The sequence below is a fragment of the Macrotis lagotis genome, chromosome X (assembly GCF_037893015.1).
Source record: "Macrotis lagotis isolate mMagLag1 chromosome X, bilby.v1.9.chrom.fasta, whole genome shotgun sequence".
In the NCBI taxonomy this organism is placed as follows: domain Eukaryota; kingdom Metazoa; phylum Chordata; class Mammalia; order Peramelemorphia; family Peramelidae; genus Macrotis; species Macrotis lagotis.
This window is the reverse complement of record NC_133666.1, coordinates 49,181,209-49,206,765: the sequence shown is the minus strand read 5'-3', so window position 1 is coordinate 49,206,765 and position 25,557 is coordinate 49,181,209. Positions and strand designations below refer to the sequence as shown.

At 41.4% G+C, this 25,557-nt stretch overlaps 1 protein-coding gene across 2 annotated transcripts in view; it reads left to right on the top strand.

Moving 5' to 3' along the window:
- Positions 1-24,844, top strand: part of CYSLTR1 (cysteinyl leukotriene receptor 1) — a 37,310-nt gene extending 12,466 nt beyond the window's left edge. Inside the window, exons 2-3 of one of the 2 annotated variants that reach the window (XM_074200461.1) lie at positions 10,685-10,780; positions 20,002-24,844. In XM_074200461.1, coding sequence (XP_074056562.1) covers positions 20,029-21,048 — 1,020 coding nt within the window. In that variant the 5' untranslated portion in view covers positions 10,685-10,780; positions 20,002-20,028 and the 3' untranslated portion in view covers positions 21,049-24,844. Of the gene's footprint in view, positions 1-10,389; positions 10,781-20,001 lie in introns of those variants that run through there. The other variant, XM_074200462.1, reaches the window with a different exon arrangement.
- Positions 24,845-25,557: the final 713 nt, after the last annotated feature.

The following is a 25,557-nucleotide window of genomic DNA, read 5'->3' as shown; positions in this document are numbered from 1 at the left end:
CGTGTTGAGTTTCAAATGACACCAGCTCATCTGTATGGAAATGTACAGCAGGAAATGATGGGTCTGGAGCTCAGCAGATGTAAATTTGGAACTGCAGATGTTCATTTGGAGAAGCAGCTACATAGAGACTGTAGTTAAAGCCAAGAGAGGGGGAAAAGATCTCCAAGTGAATGAGTATGGAGAGAGAGGGCTAAGAATCAAATCTTGGGGTTGCATAAAACTAACTGAAGCAACAACCTAATCAACTTACTTCAAAATCTTAGTTGTCAGTCTTAAGGCAGGTCAAGAGAAAGTATCTGGACAGGAGGCAGCATGTTGGAAATCACCATCACAATTTGCATTTCTATGCTGAATGAATGAAAATCTATTAAAGTTTGGGCTAAACACTATGCTAAGGGTTAGGGATACAAATAAAAAAACTAAAAACAGTTCTGGCCTGCTTTGATACTAGAATGGTGAAAGAGATTGTTGAGAAGTAGATTAGCACATCCCATCCAGGCACAATACCATCCCTGAAGAGAGGGTACTGCCAAGGTCATTGGCCATTGGTAGTTGAAAGTATGTCCTGAAATGAAGCATAATGAGAGTTTTCTTGAAAATGGATGCTTTATAGTTTGCAAAGTATTTTCATCCCAGTGACCCTAAAAGGGCTGGTAGAGTCAAGATTACTAGCTCCTGTTCTTACAGATGTAGAAACTATTAGGACTCAAGAGGTAGAAAGTGTAAAGAACATTAGACCAGGAGGCAGAAGTCAGGGCTTCTAGTCTCATCTGTGCCATTAACCATCATCCTACCTGACTTGGGCAAAGTTACTCCTTGGACTTGTCTTCCCATCTAACCAAAGGGTGGCTATTCTCTCAAAGAAAGTGACTATGTTGAATTTGGTGGCAACAAGATTCCTTCTGGCCCTAAAATACTTGGTTTCAATGCAAACCTCCCCTCATTCACTGTTCTGGCATCATCCTCATTAACCATGAATTGATCATAAATAACTATAGAACACCATCCTAGCCATTGTAAGGGAGAGATGAGTTGGGGGGAAGTGCAGATATGAAATAAGAAAAAAAAATAGAAGAAATTCTCAAGCTCTAAAGAACATAGCCCAACCCCCCCCCCGTCTTATAGATAAGGAATCTGATACTTTTCCAATGTCACAAAACTAAAGAATGACAAAAAGAGGACTTGAACTCTGACCTGTAGCATAGGACACCATCCCTCAAGAAGTTTATGGCTTAGATGCAGTCACTGACCTCATTTTCACACACTATGAATCATAGTCTACCATCAGATTGATCGATGATTTTGCTTGAGTGGGAAATAAGTAAGAGAGGATGCCATCCTTGGCTTGCTTTCCTAGTTTACAGCCAAACACTGAATGAGAATGATCTTGAATCTTAGTAGTTGAGTCACTCCCTGTGCCAACACAGATCACACTGAGAGGTTAAGGAACTTGCCCAAAATCACAGAGCTAGTGTAGTAGTGTAGTCAGGGTAGAATCTGAAACCAGACTGCCCTGGCTCCCAATCTAGCTTTCTAGCTACCATACCATGCTGCCTAGAATATACCAAAATCATAATCATTCACCTGTATCTATAGGACTTTACACATATGATCTTATTTGAATTTCACAGGCCTGGTGTAATAGGCAGAGAATTAACTATTATGTCCATTTTATAGAGAAGGAAATTGAGGCTCTACGGAGTTAATGACTTTGTGCAGGGTCACAAATAAGTAAGGCTAGGACTCAATGCTTCCAGCCCATTCTGGCCCTCTCTGCTGTGCCTTTTCTAGAATTTCAAAAGTCAGTCATCACAACAGCAGAAGAAGAGGAAGGGGAAAAGGAAGAAGAAAAGACAGTCATAGGAAAAGAGCTCCAAATCTCTTTATATGCCTTGCTCAGTAAGGCATACTATCTCATACCAAATTAATTATCCTAATGGGCTACAAATAAAATCTTCTTTGTCTAAATAATGTTTACAATAGCTTGGGGCCTTGAATTGGAGGAGTTCACCAAAGTTACTGCTAGATGTTCCTCAGTACAGAATGTCTAGCCACCATGCATTTATTCAAGGCATCACCCAGCCCAGGAATGCCCACCCTCCTCATCTAGGCCTCCTAGAGTTCTTTTCTTCCTTCAAAACTCAATCAGCTAGGGGTGGCTAAGTGGCATAGTGGATAAAAGCACTGGCCCTGGAGTTAGGAGTACCTGGGTTCAAATCCGGTGTCAGACATTTAATAATGACCTAGCTGTGTGGCCTTGGGCAAGCCACTTAACCCCATTTGCCTTGCAAAAACCTAAAAAAATAATAACTCAATCAGCTGCCAGTTCCTCCATGAAAACTTTCCTTGTGACCCAAATTGGTAGTAATATCTCCCTCTTCAGTTTACCTTCTCTCTACACATTTTGTATCCTCCCAGGAAAATGTCAGTAACTTGAAGGCAGGGTCTGTTTGGTTTGTTCTTGTCTTTTTGTCCCCAAGGCCCTGGGGTAAGAGGTTGTCCATAAGAGGCATTTAATAAGCATTTGTCAACTTGGTTTCTCCAATTAGTGATTTGGGCAGGCCTTGGGAGATTCATAAACCAAAGCTGGAATGGATACTACAGGCTTATTCAAAAGACCATATTTTTCCCTGCTCACCAAACAGCCTTCTGGGTCTGTGGTATGACTGACCCTTCCAGAGCACAAACATGTTAACATCTTCCTCTAGTTTTCTCCCTACCATTAGCTCTCCCATCATTTTAATAGTCTTATCATAGGATTTTTTTCAAGGCAAGGAGATCCTGAAATTGGAGTGTTTTCAGTCTACTTTTGAAAAATGTAAACCATATACTAATTTGAAAATTACTATGAGATCGTTCTGCCTCAGGCCTCTCTGCCTGGTGAATGTGGAATCAGCGCAAGGCAGTTGAGTCTTCCACTATAGCCTGCCAAGTTGCCTAGGGGCCCAGAGTTAGCTGGTCAGGGCACCCTCTCCCTAAGCTGGTACTGGGGACATACTGACCTTCTGTTTCTCTAACCCCTTTATCTTACACATGAGAAAATGAGGCCCAGAAAGACCATGTAACTTACCCAAGGTCATATAGATGGGGAACATTGGATCTAAACCTGGCTCTAAATCCCAGGCTCTTTGCATTGGGCTTCCCCCATGCCTTGGCTTTCAAAAGGCTGTTATATTTTTTAAACAGAAAAACTGGCCCCAAAATAAACTCTATGTTCCCCTTTCTCTAATTTTTTTCACTAATTACTCATAATTTAAAAAACACAGTAAGTTCAGTGTATGTTTTTCACTCATCTCCTTGCTCTTGGTCAGAAATATCCTCTTGTTGTGTCAATATTGGCTCTTTAAGACAGACCTTTTGATTCCTTGAACCAAGTGATACCCCCTAAATTGGTGAGGCCTTTTTTTCCACCAGAAGAGGGTGTGTTTCATTTGCTTTTCTACACCAGAGGATCTGCAGTAATGTCAGTTCCCCAAATTTAGATGCATTGGTTACAGATGGATATTTTGAGAAATGTTCAAAAGATACTTTTTCACCCAATCTTGTGGGAATAAAATTCCAAAGTCAAAGTGACTTTTTTGAAGAGAGTGCTGAGTAAAGAGACTACTCAGCTCATACCCTGTGGTCCGTCTTTTCCCTAAATTGGCTTCTTGGGACTGGTTGAGCAACCTGAGGCCAGATAGTTCCACTTGGGGTTTTTAAGGAAACAGAAAAATTAGTGTGTCCAATACTTAAAAAGAAGAAAACTGAAAAGCATCAAGACTGTAGGATTTCAATGACTCAAACAGAATCCCACATTGGGATTGCAGTTTATTGTAATGATGTGAGGGATAATGGGAGAGAGGAGCCTTGAGAGAGAGAGAGTGATGTTAATTTCTCTGGGCTCTAGAGGCCAGTCGCAGGAAGTAAGGACAAGGCAGTTGCGTCCCTTGATTGAATTCCTGTTCTCTCTAGCCTCCCAAGCTGCCTAAGGGTCCAGAGTTAACTGGTCATGTTGACCTGACCCTAAGACGGTGCTGGAGGCCCATTGACTTTCTTTTTCTCTAAGCTCCTTCTTCCAACACTCTAAGCTGCTCCTTTAGCTCTTCGGAAGCAACTCCCAGGATGCAGAAACCATGTTATCATTATGACAGCAACAACTTATAACACTTTTTTAGTACTCTAAGTACTAGAAAGTACTCTAGTACTTCCTCTAGCCAAGGACTCTCCAAGGTCCACTTGGAGAAACAAGGGTTTCTCTCCTTTCCCAATCTCACAAACCAGGTTGATGCTCTACCATTAATGAAATACTTGCCACAGTAAGGCTTACCTATTACAGGACACCTAACCTAGGCCAAGACGTATGGACTGAGAGCCTGCAAGGAACCACTCACATAGCAAGTGCATGGTATATAGTTGGACACCTGAGCTGGAGATGGTGCACAAAGGAGACAGAAGAGTCAAAGGTGACATTTGGGGTCCTACTAGACTAACAACTGCCAGAAGTGAGGAAGTTCCACTCTGTAAAGCCAAAATAAACTAACTCAAGGAAGAAAAGAGACCTGTGCATCTCTGGCATTCATATTTTGATGCCTTTGAAAGTTCAGTGTAGGGGCAGCTAGGTGGCGTAGTGGATAAAGCACCGGCCCTGGCGTCAGGAGTACCTGGGTTCAAATCCCGTCTCAGACAATAATTACCTAGCTGTGTGGCCTTGGGCAAGCCACTTAACCCTGTTTGCCTTGCAAAAAAAAAACCTAAAAAAAAAAAAAAAGTTCAGTGTGGGGATTCCCTTCAGTGGTGCAGAACACAATCTTCTCATCCTCAGGATAAGATCTTGCTCACTATTTCCCACAAATCCTCCACAGGACTCACCCTAATTTAGTTCTCAGGACATCTCCTTTAGTCTTCACCATTGTTTATCCCTCATTCTCACTCACCTTTCTCTCTAATGACATCTTTCTGTGACTTTCTTTGTTGATGATGCTACAATCTGCTCATGCCCATGTACTTCTCCATTGTCCTCTTGAGTTCAATTCTGGTCCTAACTTACTCCAAAATATGTACATTGATTAAACATATTGGCTGTCCAACCAACTTCATCCACAAGGTGCTTCCTAGGTGGATACTTAGGCCAAGACCTTTTGATTAATTATGTATCTCATTTAAAAGGTTCCATGATAGCCCCACAAGTGAGATCATTTTTGTAGAGCATTATCAAGTGTCTTTACAGTAGATACTAAATAGATGCTTATTCCCTTCCTTCCCCTTCCCACTTCTTGCATTTGATATAATCAACACAAGGATCTCCTCCAACAAGGTGTCTCCTTTGCATATGAAAAAATCATACAAAATCACTTGAAATATGAAACCAAGGAGATGACTTTGTCATTGACTCTATGATTATTAATATCAAGCAAGGCAGTAAACAGGGGGATGTGTGCCAGTCAAAGGTATTGCTGCTATCATGAAGTATGTTAAACCAAGAATCCAGAGTTTCTGTAGATATTAACTTGCATTAGCTTTAAGATTTACAAGCAATTTATACACTTGATCACATATGATTCTCCAATAGACCTATGAAGAAGGTGCTATTATTATCTCCACCTTTACAAGTAAGGAAATTGAGGCTGATAAATTAAGTGACTTTTCCAAGGTCACGTAATCAAGTACTTATCTGAGACAGAATTCAAAACCCAGGGCTTCCTGATTTTAATTCCAGTAAATCATTATAAATGTCTGACTCTTATTTTGGAAAGTTCAGCCTAAAGCTAGGCCTACTGGGCTTTCAGCAGCCATACAAGTCTGCTCTTAGAACCTGAGTTCTATAAATAAGTAATTTGCCTCAACTTTCACTTGCTTACCTAAGAGAAAAGCTTCTTGGGGCACAATTTAACCTCATTGTCTAAGGTAATGGGCTTAACATTCCCCCCCCACCCCATCCCTAAATTGCTTCTGCCCAAAGATCTTATAGACCAGAATCGTTTATACCTGCTCCACCTTTGCAAAGGAAAAGATGATATGAACTCACACTCACCAGAATGCATGAGAAAACCTTGAGCAAGCCCCTTGACTTTTATGTGCCTCAGTTTTCTCATCTATAAAATAAAGGTCTTGAACTTGATGACTTCTAAGGTCCTTTCCAGTTCTAAATCTAAATCTATAGTCATTCCTTGTTTATGAAACTTCAGAACATTGATTAATTCAGAAGCAAAAAGTATAAACCTTTATCAGCAATAGCACTTAAACCCTGTGTCCCTTAGGCCATTCTGGAACCCAAACAGGACACCAAGTTGGCCTGGAGCAAGCTTTAGAGAAATTCAATGAACTGATTCCCAAACTAAGTAACTCTGTAGCAATTCCTTACTCAAAGTTCAATATAATAGAAACTAGGTCTTCATCTTCTTAGAATGCCAATGTGTTCTCAAGAACTCAAGAAGGACTGAATATTGAAGGGGGACTGAGAACAGATCAACATCCCAAAGAGAGTATCCACTGAACCAAGGAAGCAACTGAAAGTCCCCAAGAGAGTCCAGTCAGAGACCTCAAGTCAACCCAGGGAGAAAGTTTTGGGATGTTTTTAGACTTCAGACATGACATCTGTAAGACAGAGTTCAATACCTCAAATTCTTGGGAGGCCTATCCTTGAACTTCCTCTCCTAGACCTCCACATACCCACTCAACAAAGGCCTTCATTGGAATGAGAGTCATTGGGTTTGAGGCAGTGAACCCTGTGAGCAAGGAGGACATGTAGCCATAGGATCGAGAGCTGAAAGGGACCTTAGAGATCATCTCTAGTCCCAATTTGTTTATTTTACAGTGGAGGAAAATGAGCCCCAGGGGAGGGAAAAATGATTTGCTCAAGCTTACAACATAGCACAGGTCTTTTGCATTCCAAACCCAGGACTCTTTTTGCTATGGAGCACAGCAGCATTGACTGAGAGCCAACTGAAAATGATTTCTTTAATGATCTCATAATTGCCATATCTAATGGATTCTTAGCAGTCCTCATACTTCTTGATCTCTCTGGGTAGCCATGGCACTGCTGTTTTGTGGTTCAAAATGTCTGATTGCTCTTTTTTCAATCTCCTTTGTTGGTTCTTCATCTATGTCATGTCCACTAACTGTGAGTGTCCTTTAAGGTTCTGCCCTGGACTGTTGTTTCCTTTCGGTCTGTACCATTTCACTTATTGATCTTGTCAGCTCCTGTGTGCTCACTTCTCATCTCTATGCAGAGGTGATTTCCAAAATTAATCCTCATCTCTCCCCAACCTCCATTCCTGTATCTCCAACTGCCTCTTGGGTATGTGTCTTGTAGGTACTGCAAAGGCGACATATCCAACACAGAACCTATTATCCTTCTGCCAAAACCTTCCCCTCTTCTAAACTTCTGTTGAAGGTACCTCCATCTTCACCATCCAGCAGGTTCATAACTTGGATGTCATCCTTAATGCCTCAGTCTCATTTTACCCTGGATGTCTAATTTGTTCCCAGATCTTATTCTACCTCTCATATACATCTCCTCTCCACTCATATAGTCACTACCCTCATTATCTTTCATCTGAACAATTGAAATAGTCACCTTGCTGGTTTCCTGCCTCAAGTCTCTCCCTACTCCAAAACATCCTTCAATCTACTGTCAAAATTATTTTCCTTGAGTGCAGATCTGACCACATCACCCCTTCCCCAACTCAACAAAGTTCCAATTGCTTCAATTACCTACAAGATTAGATGTAAATTTTTCTATTTGGCATTATAGAACCCTTCAAACCCTTCGCAATCAACTCCAAAGTACTTTTCCAGTCTTTTTACTCCTCCATATACTCTAGGATCAAGCCTCAGTGGCCTTCTTTGTTTTTTTTCCTTGAACAAGCCACTTCATCTCCTGCCTCCATTCTTTTTGGGGTTCCCAATACCTGTCCCCTGATTTCCTTTGAGACTCAACTCAAATCCTACCCTCTGTAGGAGCTCCTTCTCCACCTCCCCCATTTGCTATTGTCTTTATCTCTGAAGTAACTATCCATCTGTCCTGTATATGTCTTGTATGCTCATAGTTGCTTATAAGTTGTCTTCCCTATTAGAATGTGAACTCCTTGAGAGCAGAGACTGTTGCTGTTCTTCTTTGTATTCCCAGAGCTTAGCACTGGAATGTCACATAGTCAGCACTTTATAAATGTTTGTTACTGGCTGACTTATTCAGTCTTCAACCCACTCCAGAAACAGTTCAGAATCCTACTAGAAGCTAAGTCCCTTCCAGCTCCAGTTCTATGATTCTCTGCTCATCCACCCCTTTGCCCATTCAAAATTTTGGCTGAGTGTGGTTAAGCAGTCCCCTCAGTGCTAAAACTTGGGGATCTAATAGCTTATGCTTCTTAGGTAGGCATAAAGCTCCTTTTGTAGCTGAATCCTAAAGTTTTATAAATTCTCTTTCTCATTCAAGGTGGTATCATCTACACTTAGCTAGCTGATAAGGAAGCTGTGCCAACCCTTTTTCTCAATATATAAGCATCCAGGCTTTAATAGTCTCCATTACTCATTCAGTATTCAATAGATTCCTTCCTGAGAGTCTCCTAAATACAGAAGCACCCCAATGTCAGGGATTATAAGCATAGGGGTATACGAGAACTGAACTGCTGAGAGTTAACTGTTCAGTTGTCCAGAGTGAATATTTACACTTTGGAAATCAGCAAAGGCTCCAAATTGGGACTCGATTATTTTATTGATTTTTTTCGACTTAGGAGAGTGAAAGAGAAAATTATAATGACCCAGATCCGACTTCAAAGTGTGTCTTGCATATCATTTTTTTTCAGAGTCAGTTGCTAAACATTTACCAGCACACCAGGTTAATAAGATCTGTTGATTTGGGGTGACAGACACAGACATATGAACTTGTGAGACAACAGTCCACAAAGCCCATCTTCATCCCATTGCACATGGTTGTATCTGCTAAAGGTCAAAAGAGCAAAACAAATAAGAGTGAGATAGAAAATAAGATAAAGGAAAAATAAGAGCTATCAGAGGCCTTCCTGCTGCCTGCAAACAGGACTCCCCCTCAGCTGTCCTCAACAGATGATGGGGCCTCCCAAGACCTTCTCAAACCTTCATTCTCTAAGTTTTCTGCTTTGGCAGTGCTCTCAAGTCTCCCAGTCCCAGCTCCCACCCTCATGCTGAAAATTCTTGTCTCCCTCTCCAATCTCGATTTCTTTCCTAAACTGCCATTCATCTTTGCCTTGTTAGCCGTTTCCTGGAGGGTCTACCAGTTCCTCACATCCATCATGGCAAAAAACCAAGCTCATTTTTTCCTCCTCTAAACCTCCTCTTCCTCTTCACCTCTTCCCATTAACAGTCCCACTATCCACCCAGTCACCAAAGTGCAAAGCTTCAACCTCATGCCCTACCTGGAAGTCACTTGAGTTCCATCATTTCTACTTGTAGAAAATCTAAGGGCCCTTCCAACACTGGATCTTTAAACCTACAATTTTGTATGCCTTCCCCCTTCCTGTGTTCCATCTGCCAGGAATCTACTGCCTGTCACCTAAACAATTACAACCTCCTTCCTGGCCTCCTGGCCTCCAATCTTGCCTCTCAGTCCATTCTGTTCTGCACTTAGCTGACAAATGAATCTTCCTAATGTGCAATTCTTATTTTATCACTCTATTCAAAATCCTTCAACAGCTCCCCATTGTCTGATGAAATCTAATTTTTTATCCAATGTTCATGACTCTTCACAATTTGGTTGCAACATGACTTTTAGTACTCATCTTCAATTGGAGGACTTACTTGCTGTTTCCCTAAATAGGCCCATGTACTTTTCCACAACTACAGCTTTGCTCACGGCTGCTCTTTCCCACTGGGAATGTCCTTTTACTCCACCCCAAATCTGTCTTTCCAATTCCTATTCACCCTTCAAGGTCTAACTCAAACGCTACCTCACCCATGAAGCTTTCCATGATTACTTGAATTGGAAGTCATCTCTACCTTCTTTGAATTACCAGACCAAATTTTGCCTCACTCTCACTTTGCCTCACTTGCCTCATTCTTAATGACATAGGACTAGACATCAGGTCACCAGTCTCCAAATTCAGGGTGTTGTCCACCGACACATAGGCTGCTTCTGCCAACTATTGAATTCTTGTCCTTTTGAACTACAAAAATAGAAAGTGATGAAAAAAGTCCCAAAACCCTTTGGATAGATAAAGAAAATGTATTAACAGAGCAGGTCCAAGGACCAAAGGTTGTGTACACAGGGCCAAACATCTGGATGGGAACTCAAACAATCAATTGCCTAAAAGTCATTGTCCTGTTTGTTTTCTAACCAACATTTCCAGCTTCCTCCTGGTGATGGGAAAATGGAGGGGGGGAAGAGTAATAGGACAAGAATCCTATTGGGGAACCCTAAATATGGTAGTGGTTCTTTGCTCTCTGAATCAACTCCCTCCTGTGTTTGTATTTAGGCCTGCCAAGCTCCCATGACCTTCCCCAGAGGAGTCTAAGTAAGCTCACTTCCTTTTGAATTGTATGATTCTGACTTGAGTTGCCTTGACTCTTGTGCCAGCCCACAAGTACTGGACCACGGGCAGAGCACAATTGAGAAAGGAAAGACAGTAGCCAAAAAAGGGATCCCTTGACTTTGCAGACAGAAGTTTTGTTTTTAATCTTATAAAACCTTCTACAATCGTCTTTTCCACATTGTCTGCTTTTCCCAAAGGCCATTTGGAATCTAGTGGAAAGAGTCCTGGTGCAGAAGGCAGAAGAGTTGGGTCCAAGTCCCAGTACCATCATTCAAGTGGCTGGGTGATCTTGGGTAAGTCTCTTAACCTCTCTGAACCCCAACTCCCTCATCTACAATAAGCTTGTACTCCTTAACTGTCAAGAGTTGCTTGAGGAAAGTGCTTTGTAAATCCTAAGGAATGGGAACTCTTAGTAATTTTCTTGTTTCTTTACCTTTACTAATCTGTGGTTGTATTTCTCCAATATATATGTATATGTATGTGTGTGTGTATATATATATATATATATATATATATATATATATATATATATATATATATATATATACACAGAGAGAGAGGAGAGAGAGAGAGAGAGAGAGAGGAGAGAGATAATAATTTCTCAGGGACTTGCCAGTCAGTGAGAGCCAGGAAGCCCTGTATCTGGGCCTTCAAGCTTCTCCATTTGTTCCCAAATCCCCCAATTATAGTGATAAATAACCATCTGAACCCACAGGAGAAGCAGCCTGTTGTGAAAGAGAAAGCTTTGTTCTCAGAGCCAGGAGGCTCTGCCCCTTCCTAGAGGAACGCCACTTGAGCTCCCTAAACCAAATACTTCTTTTCCCAGTAACTGGTACCAAAGGTTGTTCAACTCCCAATATAGTGTATGTTCTGACCTTAAGGCTAAAACCCCACAAAGAAGAATTCATGGCTCAGTGAGTTCAGACAGTAAGTTTCCCTTGACCTGGTTACACAATGTCTTTCCCAAGCCATCCCCCTACCACCAATTCCTTTTGGCAGTAAACAGGTCAAAGCAGTCGTCACTTCACATCTGCTCATGGATAGTATCCTGTATACTTGAGATTGGCTTCGGTTTTGACCCTTGCACAGTTGACTTTGTAGAGATTTGTAGTTTGTTGAGTTTGCAGAGTACCTAGAGAAAACCATCTCTATCTCCCTTCTTTTAAAGGTGAGGAAACAGATCATGGAGTAAGAGCTTCAATAAATACTCATCAATTGATTGCTGAGTGACTCATCCAAAGTCATTCAACTTGTCAGAAGTCAATTGGCTAACCAATTTGTTTTAGAATTACTCATTTCACAATTCCCCAAATGTTTGTTTTTTCTCCTTTTTTTCCTATTACAATGCTGTGAGATAGAATTTGAGAAAGAGGCCAGGATGAGATGGGGGTCTGGGAGAAGGATACCATATGGTATCTAATCACTGTAAATCTCAGCTTTATCATCTATAGAGTAGAGGTAATAACCTCTATACCACTCACCCCCAGATCAAGTCATTGATAGGATCATAGATTTGAAGCTATTAGACCTGAAAAGTCACTGAATCCCACCAATATACCTTTTTTTCTTATTTTTTTATCTACTTTCCAATTACAAACAGAGACAGTTTTCCACATTCATACTTTCACAAGCTTTTGAGTTCCACATTTTGCTAACATCCTCGTTTCTGACCTCCTCCCATGGCAGCAGATAATCTGATATAGGTTGTACGTGTAAAATCATGTTTAACATATTTCTGTATGAGTCACACTCCCATTGATTTATCTGAAGAACTTGGAAGCCCTAACCCTGTGACTGGGATTTTTAAAAGTGAGTTGTTATTATGCTTAGCCCTAATAAAGAAGGCTTTTCCTAGTCTATAAAGAGACAGGCAGCATGGAATAGTAGCTAAAGAGCTGATATAGAAGCCAGGAAGCCTTGGCCTGCAACACAGACAGGCTGTGTGACCCTGGCCATGTCACATAACCTCTCAGTGCCCCAGACTGTAAGTTGATCACACATGTAACCATGCAGTCATGTGGAAAAATATACCAAGGTAATTACAAAGTCAGACTCCTGTGGCAAAGCCAAAAGTAATTATTCATTCATTTTCTCTAGTGTCTATCCTCCAGAGAACTGAAAATTTCAGGTGCTTAAAAGTGGAACATAAAGCAAACAGTAAAGAAGATAACCTATGCTGGGATAAGGGGTTCTTGGTCCCTAACTAAGCCATAGACCTTAAGCAAGTCATCTCATAGGGTGGGGACTGGACTGAGATCTATGAGTAGCTCCAGGTTCATATCTCACCTTCTATAACATTCACTAATGATGTGATGACAGGGGCAAATAATTTGTCATTTAACCTTTCTGAATTTCACTTTTTCCATCTGTACAATGAGAATAATCTTCTGTAGGTATAATAATGATAGCAACTTGATACAGTTGTTGTGCGGCTCAAATGAGATTATAAATCTAAAGCCAAGGTTGCAGATCCTAGGCTTCAGAACTGGAAAGGACTCCAGTAGTAATCTAAGGAGTAGATTCTAATACCTTTATTTTAGAGAAGAAACTGAGACCCCAAAGCTGTCTCCTGGCACCAAATCCAGGCTTGTCACAGAAAAAGATCTAAAGGTTGTGATGGACCCCAAGCTCCATATGAATCACAGAGTATCAAAGATGGAAGGGCCTTTAGTGATCATCTAGTGCCATACAACTCATTCTAGAATGTACTAGTGTACCCAACAAATGGCCATTCACATACCACTTGAAGAACCCCAAGGAGGGAAACCCACTGTCTCCCATTCTATTTTGGGACAGCTCTAATTTTTATGAGGTTGGTTTGTTTTTTTTTTTTTTAACATAACATCAAGCCGAAATCTGACTCTCTGCATCATCCCTCCACTGTGCCACATTCTTCCCTCTAGAGCCAAACCACAAGATTGATTCTTCTGTCATGTAATAGAGACCTTGGACTACTGGAAGATAACTCATGTCATGAAGGTCTTTGTTTCAACAAATCCCCACATGGGGACCACTAGGTGGCACAGTAGATAGAGCACTGACCCTGGAGTCAGGTGGACCTGAGTTCAAATTTGACCTCAGACACTTACTAATTACCTAGCTGTGTGACCTTGGGCAAGTCACTTAACTCCATTGCCTTGCAAAAAACAAAAAAGAAAAAAACACAGATCCCCAGATGGCATGGACTTGAGGTCCTTCACCATCCTGATATGCCCTCCATGTGCTCTAATAGGGCAGAGGAGAGGGTACCTATGGCTGCCTGATTCATCTCTTATTGTAACCTCAGAATTCCACAGGTGAGAGTATCGGGGGTTTTTTTAGGTTTTTTTAGCAAGGCAAATGGGGTTAAGTGGCTTGCCCAAGGCCACACAGCTAGGTAATTATTAAGTGTCTGAGACCGGATTTGAACCCAGGTACTCCTGACTCCAAGGCTGGTGCTTTATCCACTACGCCACCTAGCCGCTGAGAGTATTGTTTTAAGAAAGACTTTGATAAGCTGAGGAACATCTTGGACAACCAGGAGAGTGATGGGCCTTATATCCATGTCATATGAGGACTGGTTGAAGGAAGAGAGGATATTTAGCTTGGAAAAGAGAAGTCTAGAAGGAGCATGATCACTGTCTTCAGATATTGGAGGGATTACCACAGAGAAGGCTTGGTTAGATTTTCTCTGCTTGACCCCCTCCAAGATGGAGGCAGAAGGGCTGAGTGAGCTGGCCCAGAGTGCAATGAGCTATAGACTCTCCAGGGAACTCTTGGAGTTGTTGATTAATTAGGCTCATTCTTTATCTGCTTCCCTAACAAGCATTTTGTCTATCTCTGACTCAAAGGTCTGTGCACAGTTTAAAAAGACATTGGAACCAAACCTCCCTAGGGATTTTCAGATGATCAGTAAGACTGTCTAATTCTGTATAATTATATAACACCTTTCCATTGAGGGTCTTCAAACAGAAAAGTAGCACAGGTGGGGGGCAAAGTCACCTCAATAGCGCCATCTAGTGAGGAGGAAATAGGGTGATGCTCCTTCAATGTGGGGGCCTTGAAAACAGTCAGCTTTCTAGCAACTATTAAAATGATGAGGGTGAGTAGCCCCAGGAATACAAAAGAGTAGCTAATCCCCCTGAAGCTTTCCAGCCTTCTATATAGCAGGACCTAGATCCTAGAAAAGCCAGAAAGCATATATGACAAGGAGCTAGAAAACAACCAGGAACCAGTGTCTGGAGATAGAGAAAGCTACCATGAGCCCCTTTTTTTCTTGAACCCTTTAAGGTTGAAATGGATTTCTGCATATGTGATTCCAGTTTCTCCTCACCACCACAATCTAACAGCAAAGATTACTATTCCCATTTTAGAGAAAAAAATCATTGAAATGTGAAGTGACTGGACCAGGGTCATTCAGCTAATGAAGGTGTCCAGGGCAGGATTCACCCACAGATCTCTCCTGATACACTTTTTACTTCACTATACTGCCTAGGAGGCATCTCAGACACTTTTCTCTGATGATTTCTTTTCAAGCCTTTGTCTTATAGTAGTGGTTACTGAAGAAAGAGATCATTTATACATAGAAGTAAAGTTTATGGAAAAACTGAATTTGGGGCAGCAAATTAGGGCAAAGTCCTAAAGAGTTGTAGGGGGGCATGATGAGGAAATCTGTCTGATCAAACCTCTCCTTCTGGCATTGAATCCTATAGACTATCTAGCCGGCCCCATCAACATCACATTTGAGCATCTCTTCCTGCATGGAACCAGGCTCCCTTGCTCTAGCCCATTGCAACTGGGAATGTTTGATCATGACTTGTATTATGGCTGAGCCAGACCCTTGGAGAGGCCTCTGTGAGCTGGATTTGACAAAGCTGAGAATGCCCCCAGACAAGGGCCTGGAGGTAGCAATGGGGTTCCTGAACAATACTGAGGCCCTAAAATAAGGGCCCTTTGTAGTACTATAGACTTCTAACACTGACCAGTGGCTGGAGTCCAGAAAAAACTTGACGACTCATCATCCAGTAAATTCCCACCTTCCCAGGAGCCTCTCTAGTCACCTTGTCTTATCCATAAAAGCACAATATTAACAGAGGGCTCCATCCTGTTTTGTCCTTCCGTACCATGATTCTGTCTTTTGCTAGGCTTTTGCTCAGACTGTCTCCTCTGAGTCCCTAAATTCAGCTCTCCTTAGTGGCTCCCAATGCCAGGTTCAGGCCAATTCAATCCAATATCCTCAATGTTTGAGGACCTGGAGATCACAGCCCATCAAGGAGGCATCTTTGATGTCAGAACAAAGTATCCAAAATGGAGTAAATGGAGATGTTTACATCTTTAGGAAGATAACTTCAATACCAAACCAGTCCTTTTACCTTGTAGGTACACAAAATGGCCTTTACCAGGCATCCTGCTGGGGACCACAGGCTTTAGAGGGAGAATGAATCAATCTTAGAAATCACCTAATTCAATGCCCTTACTTTACCACTGAGAAAACTAAGACCCAGAAGCTTGCTTAAAAAGTGGAGCTAATAATAAACAAACTTTGCAATTTTGTGTAGGATTTAGCTTTTTCCATTCTGCTGATACCGTCTCTCTATCCCTATCCCTCCCAGCTCCAGAAGACCTGGATTCAAATTCTGACTGTACCACTTGGGCCATGTGTGACCTTGAACAAGTCACATTATCTCTTCAAGCAAAGCTAGGATTGGAAAATGAGGGAATGGAACAGTGATAGATCACATGCAGACAGCAAATATTGTGCCACTCTGATAGAATGGTAGAGGGGCAAAGCAGCTAAGTAGATAGAGTTCCATTAAGCTAAGAAAAGGAAGAGGGCAAAGTTGGGAAGAAACAGAAAAATGGACCTTGGGAGCAGCTTCTAGAACAAAGAGACAGCCCCCAGGTATCTGAGAACTGGGGGAGAGCTGGGAGCCTTAATTCCAGGGCAGCCATTGCCTCATCCTGGGCATGGCCTCAGTGAGCCTCTCAGTCAAGGGCCTTATGGCCAGAGGGGTTCAAATCCTGTTCACCATTTGTTAGGCAGACTGGATTTATCTCATCATCAAATGGAGGAAGGTTACACTAGGAAGAACAAAAAGTCCCTTCCATATCTAACATTTGGCCTATTTGCTCAGGGTTCCTGGTTAGCAACCTAGTGTCCACCAGGGGGCGCATTGTTAATGCGGAATGTAGGCTTTTCCTGAGGATGAGCCAGTAGTACCTTGGCCCTGCCTGGACAAAGCACTCTACAGAAGGGGGAAAAATCAGATCTTTCTCTCTCTCTCTCTCTCTCTCTCTCTCTCTCTCTCTCTCTCTCTCTCTCTCTCTCTCTCTCTCTCTCTCCATCTTTCTCTCTCTCCATCTTTCTCTCTCCATCTCCTCCCTCTCTCTCTATCTAGCTATCTCTATCTCTCTGTCTTCCTCTCTCTGTCTCTCCCCCTCTCTGTCTTTGTCTCTCTCTCTGTCTCTGTCTCCCTCTCTCTGTCTCTCTCCCTCTCCATCTTTCTCTCTCCATCTCCTCTCTATGTATCTATCTCTATCTCTCTCTCTGTCTTCCTCTCTCTCTATCTCTGTCTCTCTGTTTCTCTCTCTCTGTTTCTCTGTCTCTCCCCCTCTGTCTTCATCTCTCTGTCTCCCTGCCCCCTCCCTGTCTCTGTCTCTTGCTCCATCTCTCTCTGTCTCTCTTTCTCTCTCTTTTTCTCATTTTCTCTTTCTCTTTCTCTGTTTCTCTGTCTCCCCCCTCTGTCTTTGTCTCTCTCTCTCTCTCTCTGTCTCTCTTTCTCTTTTTCTCTTTCTCTGTCTTTCTCTTCTCTCTCCCTCTCCCTCTCCCTCTCTCTCTCTCCCTCTGTCTTTTTTTCTTTTGTAACCTGGGAACCATTTTCAATCAGAGGCTATTTTCCTCATTCCTTCCTACCTCCTTCTCTCCACTTCATACTCTCACTAAAAAAGGATGATCTGAAACCATTTTCTACAAAATTTTATTTGTGGGAAAGGTAGGAATAAACATTGTCAGTTGGATTTACTCTGAGGGCAGGGAAATGAATCCAATCCCCTCATTTTACAGATGTGGAAAGTGGAGCCAGGATCACACAGTTAATAAGTGACTGGGTCAAGATTTGAATCCAAACCCTCTGACTCCAAACATAGTTTCCCTATTCCCCCCCATTTTATAGGTGAGAAGACTAAGACCCAGAAATGGAAAGCGGCTTATCTTAGTTTATATTCTCATTCTCTCTCTTTTTCCTCTCTTTCTCCCCCCATCTCTTTCTCCCTATCTCTGTTTCTCCATCTGTCTCTGTCCCTCCTTCCCTCCCTTTCTTATGCGCTCACTCATTTTCTCTCCTTCCCGCTCCCACATTCCTTTCCTCCCTCTCTTTTCCTCCCCCTCTCTCTCTTTCATTCTTCCCCCTCTTTCTTCCTCTCCTCTTCTATCTCTCCTCTTCATTATGTATATATTCATGAAACAATGCTAATGTTAAATTTTCTTTTTGCCTAGAGTCACCTCCATTTCCAAATATAATCTAATACTAGTTTGCTTTTTGTAGCATCTGTTGGATTTTTAAGAGTAATCTTTACCACTTCTGCCCAAGATTCATTTTTTATTCTCTTTCTACTTTCCCACCTAATTGGTGATAATAAGTAAGTTGAATATTTATTAAAATGTTTGTATGTCATACCCTTCCCAATATGTATGGGAACACATGGAATATGTGCCTATGGGGTACAGTCCCCATGCATCATTATTCAATAAGAATGTCTTCATTCAGCAAATGTCTATGGAGCCTCTACTACCAACTAAACTTGGAGCTATGCCCTTGGAGACTACAAAGAAGATGGGGGCCCTGCCCTCTCACTGCATGATATACAGATAGTACAAGAGGCAGAATAACTGCCAGGAATGAACATCCAAGGTAGAAAGTGTTAGCTGCAGTAAAAGAGAACATGAGGACAGCAGGAGTTGGGAAGAGAAGAGCCCTTTTGACCAGGTCCATTAGGGTAAACAATATGGATGGGGTGCCATTTATCCTTAAAGAAAGATAAAATGCTGTCTGCAAAGGAGAGTGCCATCTGTATCCAGATTAGGAGCTGTGGAGTTTGAACAAAGTGCAAGGACTATTCCCTTTAATTTAGGAAAAAACAGATATTTTATTGTCTGATCTTGTTACCTCTTAGACTTTTCTTCTTTAAGGATATGATTTCTCTCTCATCACACTCAATTTGGATCAATGTACAACATGGAAACAAAGTAAAGACGGACAGATTGCTTTCCGTGGGGGTGGGGAGGGAAGCAAGATTGGGGGAAAAATTGTAAAACTCAGATAATATCTTTAATAAAAATAAATTTAAAAAAATAAAGAAAGAAAGAAAAAGAACTGAAAAAAAGAAAGAAAGATAAAATGAGGGCAGTTAGGTGGCACAATGGATAGAGCACCAGCCCTGGAGTCAGTAGTACCTGAGCTCAAATCCGGCCTCAGACACTTACTAATTACCTAGCTGTGTGGCCTTGGGCAAGCCACTTAACCCCATTGCCTTGCCAAAAACCTAAAAAAGGGTAAAATGTTGATAAGCAGAGATGAAGGCAAGGAGATCCTAGCAGAGAAAAGCATGGGCAAAACCATTGAGTTATACTAAGGTTCAAGAGGCAGTAGTATGTTTGGAGCAGAATGTTGGAAGGCCTTCAATAACCACCTGTCTGAGATTTTGGAATTTGTTTCAGTCAGCATGGGAAAGGATGGGAGTAGAGAGAATTAAGGTTGTGGTTTGGGGTTTTGGGGGAGGCAGGGAAACAGCAGAACAATGTAATTAGGATAATTAACCTGGCAGTATATTCGTATAGATTGGAGAAGAGGGTTGCTAGAGACCATGAGACTGGTTAAGAGGCAAGAGAACTTAACTAGTTTGGAAAAAGTGGGAAAGAAAAAAAAGGGGAGATACCAAAATATCAAGCACATCCAGAAGATTGAGAAACTTGATGTATATAAGTCAAGGGATAGGAAAAAGTTTGAAAAGATACCAAGGAGTCCTTTCCACAGAGAGAGTGAGCTCAAGAGAGAGAGTAGGGGTCAAAGGGACAATGCTGAATTTCAGTTTGGGGATATTTAGAGTTGGAAGTGCAAGTAAGACATCCAGGTGGAGATATTCAATGGGATGTTGGGAATGCGTTTTTCTGTTATCAATTTTAAAATCATGGAGTTTAATCTTTAATGTATATATGCCTCTCTCAGAAAAAAAAAAGTAAACCTAACCAAACACTGACTTTAGCTTTCTCCTCTATCAAATGAGAGTTGGGCTAAGTGACCTCAAAGGTCCTTCCAGTTCTCATCTCTGTGATTCTAAATTAAGCTCCTTTTTCCTTGCATGTGGCCCTTGCTTGATTTTTTTTTTCCTGTGAGTGAAGTATCCCTTGGTCGGAAAAAAAGATTCCCTATCCTGGCTTTAACATGATACATGATGAAGTTATGAAGTGGAACATGAGAACTTCCTGTAATTGATGGCCTCGTAAAATGGACATGATGGTTTCATCTTTATATGCTAGGTGCCAAGCGGACATTCCCAGAGAACCATGGACGGTGTAGGAAATATGACAGGATCTGAAGTCAACATCAGCTGCCTCTCCACTATCGATGACTTCCGCAATCAAGTATACTCCACTGTGTACTCAATGGTCTCTGTCGTTGGCTTCTTCGGCAATAGTTTTGTGCTCTATGTCCTCATCAGGACATACCATGAGAAATCAGCCTTCCAAGTATATATGGTGAACCTAGCTGTGGCCGACCTGCTCTGTGTGTGTACATTGCCTTTTCGAGTAGTTTATTATGTTCATCGAGGCATCTGGTTCTTAGGAGACTTCTTGTGTCGCCTCAGTACCTATGCTTTATATGTCAACCTCTATTGTAGCATCTTCTTTATGACTGCCATGAGCTTTTTCCGTTGTGTGGCCATAGTATTCCCAGTCCAAAATATTAACCTGGTGACCCAGAAAAAAGCCAGGGTGGTAAGTGCAATCATTTGGATTTTTGTTATCCTGACCAGCTCACCTTTTTTTCTGATGAGCAAAAGCTATAAAGAAGGGAATAACACCAAATGCTTTGAGCCTCCACAGGACTCAAAGGGTAAGAAAACGGTATTGGCCTTGCACTATTTCTCATTGTTCTTCGGCTTCATCATTCCATTTGTTACCATAATTGTCTGTTACACTATGATCATCTTGACCTTATTAAAGAATTCAATGAAGAAAAATCTGCCAAGTCGTAAGAAGGCTGTAGGAATGATCATTGTTGTAACAGCTGCCTTCTTGATCAGTTTCATGCCTTATCACATTCAACGCACTATCCACCTTCACTTTTTGAACAATGAAAATAAAAACTGTGAGTCTGTCCTTGCCATGCAGAAATCAGTGGTCATAACCTTGTCTCTGGCAGCATCAAATTGTTGCTTTGACCCACTCCTCTATTTCTTTTCAGGGGGTAATTTCAGGCAGAGGCTGTCTACATTTAGAAAGCATTCTCTATCTAGTATGACCTATGCACCCAAGAAGAAGGCCTCTTTCCAAGAAAAGGTAGGTGAATTGTGCACAGAATAGGGTTATCCTTATGTCAACAAGAGGAACTAACCAAGTAATTACTTGCTATAATCACATAGATATATAGATGATAGAGTAGATAGATAGAAAGAGATGTGTATATGTATTTAAATGTCACAGAATATAAAAAGCCAATATCTGGATATTTGTGCCTGCAAAATTTGCTTCATTTTTTACATCCATGTTGTCATGGATCCTAATGACTTCTGAGGTGGTAAAATTAAGTTCACAACCAAAAACTAAACGCTGTATAGTATTGTTGCTGTTTGTGCCTACACTTTGCAAGTAAGTCTTTGTTTAAAAAGTATAATAAACAATTCTACTTCCAATGGTGGCATTGCATATGGAAGTGATGTGGTTTTCGGTGTCTTAGGTTGGCACTTAATGCTCAGCCACCACCCCAGTATTCACCTTTGCATAATGCCCATGGGATAATGACAACAGAAAGAACCCCATGAACTTTTTTTAGGTTTTTACAAGGCAATGGGGTTAAGTGGCTTGCCCAAGGCCACACAGCTAGGTAATTATTAAGTGTCTGAGGTCAGATTTGAACTCAGGTACTCCTGACTCCAGGGCTGGTGCTCTATCCACTGCGCCACCTAGCCTCCCTGCCCCATGAACTTTTTTTCAGTGGCAACAGTACAGCCAAGGGACATTAAGTGCAAAGAGTGCCTGCAGGGTCTAGAGAAAGCATAGACAAGGACTATTCTCAAGATGTGGTCCCTTACAAGAGCACAGCCTGAGGGAAATCTCTTTGGTCAAAGGCTAAATCACTTTTTGGTAAAGTGTGTCCCAATCTCTTCTCTCTCTCTGCCCCCTCTGCCACCCATGTTAGTGGTGGTTCTATTGACAAAGAGTAGGGCCATCCATAGGCCCTCTTCAAGAGGCAGTAACTCTTGGGTGGGCAGGAGAAAGTCACAGAATTGGTTATGGGAGAGATGTATGCCATTACTAGAATTCAAATTTAATAAGAGAAAATTTTTTTAATGTTTTAAATCTTTTTGTTCATTTTATTTTTTAATTATATATTTTATGTATGTATATATATATATATAAATGCCAGTGTGTATGTACATTTGAGAAAGAGTATATTCTATTAAATGCATTTGAGTGAAAATTCACTATAAATTGTATTGTTGCTCTATATATTTTACTTTTTCAGTGGCATGTTGACAGGAATACTAAGGCAATGTTTACATTGGTTTTTATGCTATAGTAAAAACTTTGTATTTTAAAAAAAATAGCTTGGTCATGTCTGAAAAATATAATCCTCATGGGTAAACTTGTGCTAAAGTGTTGTCTATTTCTCCATTCTGTTTCCCCCCATAATCCTGCTGGGTAGCCCTTTCTGATAAATGAAGTGATAATAGTGGGGAAAAGTTATGAACAAAGTCTAACTAAATGAGCTGGATGCATTTCATTTCACTCTCATTTACAATGGTACAATACCCCTAAAACCCACTGAATGAGCTCAGGGGTCTCTTCCAACTCTGACATTTGAGGCACTAAGGTTTCTTCCTTCCCTGATTTTTTGTGGCCTCAGTTCCTTCCTAGCTCAGATATTTACTGTTCTAAAGTCCCTCTTAATTCTGATCTTAGGTTTTAAATTTTAGAGTCCCTTCTGACTCTGGAACTCTAGTATCTTTTACAGGTTTGGCATTATTTGTTCTTAAATCTATCCATTCAGACATTCTAATCTAAAACCCCTTCCTTGCCACTCTGTTGTTTTATGTGCTAAGGTTTCTACCTACTCTGCAATCTGTTTTTATGGCTCCTTCCAGCTCTGGCAATCTGTTTTCTTAAGGTCCCTTCTAGCTCTGATTTTCTCTGGTCTAATGTCCCTTTTCACTCCAATATTCTATGTATGAGGGTGACCTCTGGCTTTAACATTTTCTGGGACATTTCCTTTCTAGGTCCTTGCCACTCTGATAGTCTATGTCCTAAAGTCTCATTTAGCTCTGACAGTCTATGTTCTAAAGGGCTCTGACATTCATTGTCAGGCATGAGATCTTACAGAAAGACAGAAAAATGGCCATAGCTGCCTCCAATTTGTTGCTACTTAGCATTAGTCAAGTATAAAGTGTCTGCTCATTTCTTTAGCATACCATCAAGCCAGCTGTGGCATTTCCCAAAGGTCAGTCTGGCCAGTCGTGATATACGTGGATCCCCAGTGGTCAAACAGAAGATTGCTGACCAGTAAGGTTAGGGAATGGGACTAATGCGTTGATCTGATGTTCTAGTAATCAGGAATTCACTCATTTTATATAGGGCTTCCCAGTTTTCAGAGAGATAGACTATAATAGACTTCACATAAAGCTTGATTAGGTTGAATGGAGTATGCTTTTTTTCTTTGATGATTCAGAAGATCCTTCAGTATTATACAGGTTCTGAGGTTCCACCATTCTTGAAATCAAGTCCAATACTATGGTTAATAATTTTCATTTCTATGGTCCTTTAAGATTGACAATGTGCCTTTCCCCATAATGACCTTATAAGCTATGTAAGCCAAGTTTTTTTAATATTCACTGTCTAAAGGAGCAAAATGAGGTTCGGAAGAATCCCAAGGCTTGCTCTGAATCCCACTGTAACTGCCAGAAACTAGGATTCAAAGCCTAGTGGTCATCATACTTTACCATACTGCATAAGGGTATGGAAGGACTGGTTAAAGAATGGGGATTAATGCCTACTAGAGAAGGCCATAAACTGGAATGACTCAGTCCATCCCACCTGTCCCATCACCACACCAACATACACACACATGTACTTTATCTCTCTGTCTCTGTCTGTCGCTGCCAGTGTCTGTCTGTCTGTCTGTCTGTCTGTCTGTCTCTCTCTCTCTCTCTCATTCTTTTCACCCTATGTTGCTATTACCACATGTGATATATTTTGAAATGGAATAGAATAAGTATTCATTCCGTACTGTGCCTTGGAGAATATTATCTCATTTGATTCCTTTCTCAGCCTGTCCAAATCCTATCTATCTTCAAGGCCAAACCGAAGCTTCGCCTCCTCCCAAAAGCCTTCTGTGACTATACCAGCCTCTGTTCAAGGCTCCCTTCTTTATAATATCTCTTTTCTTTGGAGTCCCTAGCACAGGATTAGTCCATAAGTGCCCTATATTTTTTATGTCCATTAGTTGGATCTGCCCAGTTACTTAACACCAACTGGTGCCTAGCAGAGCATTGTGCTCTGGGAACACAAAGAAAAGATGAAACAGGAGATCAGAAATGACTTCAAGGCCTGGGTGATGTTTGAGCTGGCTTCTAAAGGCAACAAGAGATGGAGGAGAAGAGGAAGTACATTCCAGGCATGAGAGATCAGTGCAAAAGTTCCCAAGTGCTACCCAGCATCTAGGATGCTGCTGGGAAGATATACAGTGGATGACTGATTGGCTACTAGAACCCTGGGTATCAAAGAGTTTAATATTTAATGTGTGAGAATGTGGCAGGCAAAACGACTGACATTTAGAGGAGTCTATTATTTGATATCAATGATGACTTTGCTATATTGATTCATTTATTAAATATCTACTGTGTACAGGGCCCTATGCAAGTCACTGACTGGAGATAAAACAGCATAGGGTAAAAAGAATGCATGAGAGAGAGAAAGAGAGACAGAGAGATAGAGACTGAGAAAAATGAAAAAGATAATCCTTGCCCACAGAGAGCTTCCAACTAAATTAACCCAAAGCAAGAGGAGAAGCATTTTAATCAAAATGCTATGAGAGGGGCGGCTAGGTGGCACAGTGAATAAGAGCACCGGCCCCGGAGTCAGGAGTACCTGAGTTCAGATCCGGCCTTAGACACATAATAATTGCCTAGCTGTGTGGACTTGGGCAATCCACTTAACCCCCATTGCCTTGCTAAAAAAAAAAAAAAAAAACCTAAAAAAAAATGCTATGAGAGGGGCAGCTAGGTGATGCAGTGGATAGAGCACCAGCCCTGGAGTCAGGAGTACCTGAGTTCAAATCCAACCTCAGACACTTAATAATTATCTAGCTATGTGACCTTGGGCAAGTCATTTAACCCCATTGCCTTGCAAAAAGAAAAAAATTCTCTGAGAGTTCAGAGATAGGAGAAATAACTTCCTACCGGGGGGATCAAGTGGGGATTCAGGAAGGAGGTAGCCTTTAAGCTGGGCTTTGAGGGATAAGAGAAATTTCCAGGGATACCTGGAAAGTGGACATTCCAGAGGTAGGAAACAGTATGAGCAAAGGCATAGTCCTGGGATTTTATGGAACCCAGAGGGAACAAGGCATCCTGGGTATTTCCTGGGTATGTTACTATCCACCAGTAACTTTTAACCCTCACTGTGATCCATAGTGCTTTGCTTATCTTATGTATGTACACACAAAAAAAAAAAAACAAACCTAGTAAAAGTGGAGTCTCTAGCATTAAAACTAGGGGCATTTATAAAAAAAATAATATTTAAAATATCATCTTTCCCCCCACCCCCACCCCATTCTGCAGTGAGATATATCCTAGACAGTCACTTACCCCTTCGTCTAGG